Consider the following 3,078-nt stretch of genomic DNA (forward strand, 5'->3'; position numbering starts at 1 on the left):
AAGTATTTGATAAAATTATGTTTAGCTGTTACTGTTGATATGTGAAATGGTTAACAAGGGTATATATTATATAATTTATTTTATTATTGAAATAAATATAAAATTATAAATTTATTATATTATATTATTTATTTTATTATTAAATTAAATATACAATTATCAAATTAATATATTTATCATTATTATATTATTAAATTAAAAATATAATTTTTAATCTATTATATTATATTATATTATTTATTTTATTATTAAAATAAAAAATAATTAAATTTTTAAAAAATAATTAAATAATTTAAAAAATATGGATAAAATAATAAAATAATTATTATTGTTGATAAAGAAAAAACTTATAATTAATTTTAAGTTTTTAGATATAAATTAATATTTTACATTTTATGTTATTAATAAAAAAATATTTCAACAAAGTTGAAATGTGTTAATTAAAATGTTAAAATTATAAATGAAAAATATAAAAGTATTAATAATATTAATTTTCGAGTTAAATAAAAAAGGATAATATGGTCAAAATAAAAAATAAAATCAAATCAGTTATTAGCTAATGAGAAACAACTCTAAAAATAGAGTTGATACAAATTGTAACTGATGGGTGCCATATCAGCTACCCATCAGCTATTAGCTTTATTTTTAAAACTTACCAAACACTCTAGTTTAACTGTTTGAGTGTTTATCATCTATCAGCTGCACCTAACAGGTGAACCTAACACCCCCTTAGTATTATAAGTTATGCACTGATTTTTATATTTATCAATTATGAAATTTTAACTTTCTGTAATTTCATTATCATTCTTGTGAATCATGTTTCTTTCAAGTAATTTCTTTTTCTATATATAAAACAAAATGCCTTGGAAAATCCATGATTTATCCTTCATTTTGAAAGTTACATCACATAAATATAATAAAAAAATAAATTATATTGAGAAATTATAACACCAAATGAAAGTGCTCGATCAATAAATAAGTAAAAGAAATTGCAATGGTACAAATGAAAGGCTAATTAATATTCCTACAAGGGTAGAAGATGACGCAACACCAACAGCAGATAAAGACAGCAATGGCTGCCCTCTAAAGAAAAATAAAGAGAAACACAATTGCCTAAACGCGAAGACAAGTGTAGAGATAATAGACTCAAAAGTTAAAGGAAATTTGTCTAACTTTACCCAAAAGCTAATTTAAGAGTAGAAGATTTATTTAATATTATATTTAACATAAGTCTTTATCCCTCTCACATCTAGACTCTAGAACATCTGGAGTGTAAAGTTACCATGGAAAAGCTAATATTTAACATTTGTCGTTTTTCCACGCCTTTAGAATGATTCATGAATTTATACTACTATTCTTTGTCATCTTCCTTCAATTTAATTTATTATTACCATGGAAGACTGACTCAATTTTCTGAACCTATAGCCATATGGAGCTATAATGGAAGACTGACTCACTTTCCTTAGCCTATAAATAGGCATGAGAGCGTTGCGTTCTTGCAAACCCAACGAGCTTAAGGTCAAGTTTAGTCACAATCATGGCTTCTAAAATTTTTCCCATCTTCTCTTTCACTCTCATTGTCTTCATTTCTCTTTTTCCTCATGCAGCTTTGGCAAACTCTGATAATAAAAAATCATCCCCATTTGATTTCCTTAAGCATCTCCAAGGATGCCATAAGGGTGACAAGCTCAAAGGCATCCATAAGCTCAAAACCTACCTCGAACATTTTGGTTACTTGAACTATAAAAACAAGTCTCAAGCCAATAATGATGATTTCGATGACCTGCTAGAGTCTGCTCTTAAAACCTACCAGCTCAATTATCATTTGAAGGTCACTGGAACCTTAGATTCCAAAACGGTGTCCAAGATGGTGATGCCTCGATGTGGGCTGCCGGACATCATCAATGGCACCACTCGGATGACTTCTGGCAAGAAAAACCAACGCCATAGCTCTACCTCTTTCCATACAGTTTCTCACTATACATTCTTTCCGGGAAGTCCCAAATATCCACCTTCTAAGTATAGTCTTACCTATGGCTTTCTTCCCTAAACCCCATCCCGAGCCATGGATCCTGTTGCGAAAGCTTTACAAACATGGGCTGCCAATGCACATTTCAGGTTTGCGAGGGTACAAGGTTATACAACCGCCGATATCAAAATAGGGTTTTACAGAGGTAACCATGGAGATGGGAGTTCTTTCGATGGACGTGGTGGAATGCTGGCTCATGCTTTTGCACCACAAGATGGACGATTCCACTATGATGCAGATGAGACATGGGCAGTGGGTGCAACCCCAGGTGCACATGACTTGGAGACTGTTGCCTTGCATGAGATAGGGCACCTGCTTGGTCTTGGTCATAGCTCAGTGGAAGCAGCTATTATGTTCGCGCGTATTTCTTCTGGGTCAACTAAGGGTCTCCATAGTGGTGATATCCAAGGGATTCGGGCTTTATATAACGTTTGACTCTTTTTTTTGCACTAAATAATGGTCGGATAGCCAATTTCTCTACGTGATCTTTTCTACTTAAAATTTCAGAAATATATGTATTGTGTCCATTTTAAATACTCTTGCTTTAATCAATAATTGGAATGTTTCTTTTAAGCACTTAAATATAAATTAAATTACAATAAAATGTAACCTTTTGTTTTCTCTCAAGGTTTTATTCTTGTTAGATTATATACCCAACTGGCCTGCATGTTTGGAAAATTTAGGTTCAATTTAAAGAATAATAATATTATTAATTAATTTTTAATTTTATTGTTCTAGATTTAAATCCCTAATTTCATTTATAAACATCAATATCTCACTTATTTGATCATGTCACAAGCGCCAATTCAATTCTAAGTTGTTCATCAAGAGTAAAGAAAGCCATAAATCGAGCAATAAAATTTGACATCTTAATAGTGATCCATCAACTATGACTATAAAAAACTAAGAGTTTCTGCAACAAATTTTTTACTGTCGGTAATTACTTAAATTATTGATAGGATTAACGAAGGATTAGTAGCGGAATTTAATTTAAGTAAAAAAGCAAAAAGCCTCTTTCTGTGAGGATGTCCGTTATAAATGAGAGAATA

At 30.3% G+C, this 3,078-nt stretch overlaps 1 protein-coding gene across 1 annotated transcript; it reads left to right on the plus strand.

Annotated features, from left to right (window-relative positions):
* Window positions 1-1,506: 1,506 nt before the first annotated feature.
* On the plus strand, window positions 1,507-2,563 carry LOC110657151 (metalloendoproteinase 3-MMP). Its single transcript, XM_021814240.2, is given in 1 exon segment — window positions 1,507-2,563. A coding segment is annotated over 1 exon segment (927 nt). The 5' UTR covers window positions 1,507-1,537; the 3' UTR covers window positions 2,465-2,563.
* The last annotated feature ends 515 nt before the right edge of the window (window positions 2,564-3,078 follow it).

The sequence above is a fragment of the Hevea brasiliensis genome, chromosome 15, assembly GCF_030052815.1.
Source record: "Hevea brasiliensis isolate MT/VB/25A 57/8 chromosome 15, ASM3005281v1, whole genome shotgun sequence".
NCBI classification, from domain to species: Eukaryota; Viridiplantae; Streptophyta; class Magnoliopsida; order Malpighiales; family Euphorbiaceae; genus Hevea; species Hevea brasiliensis.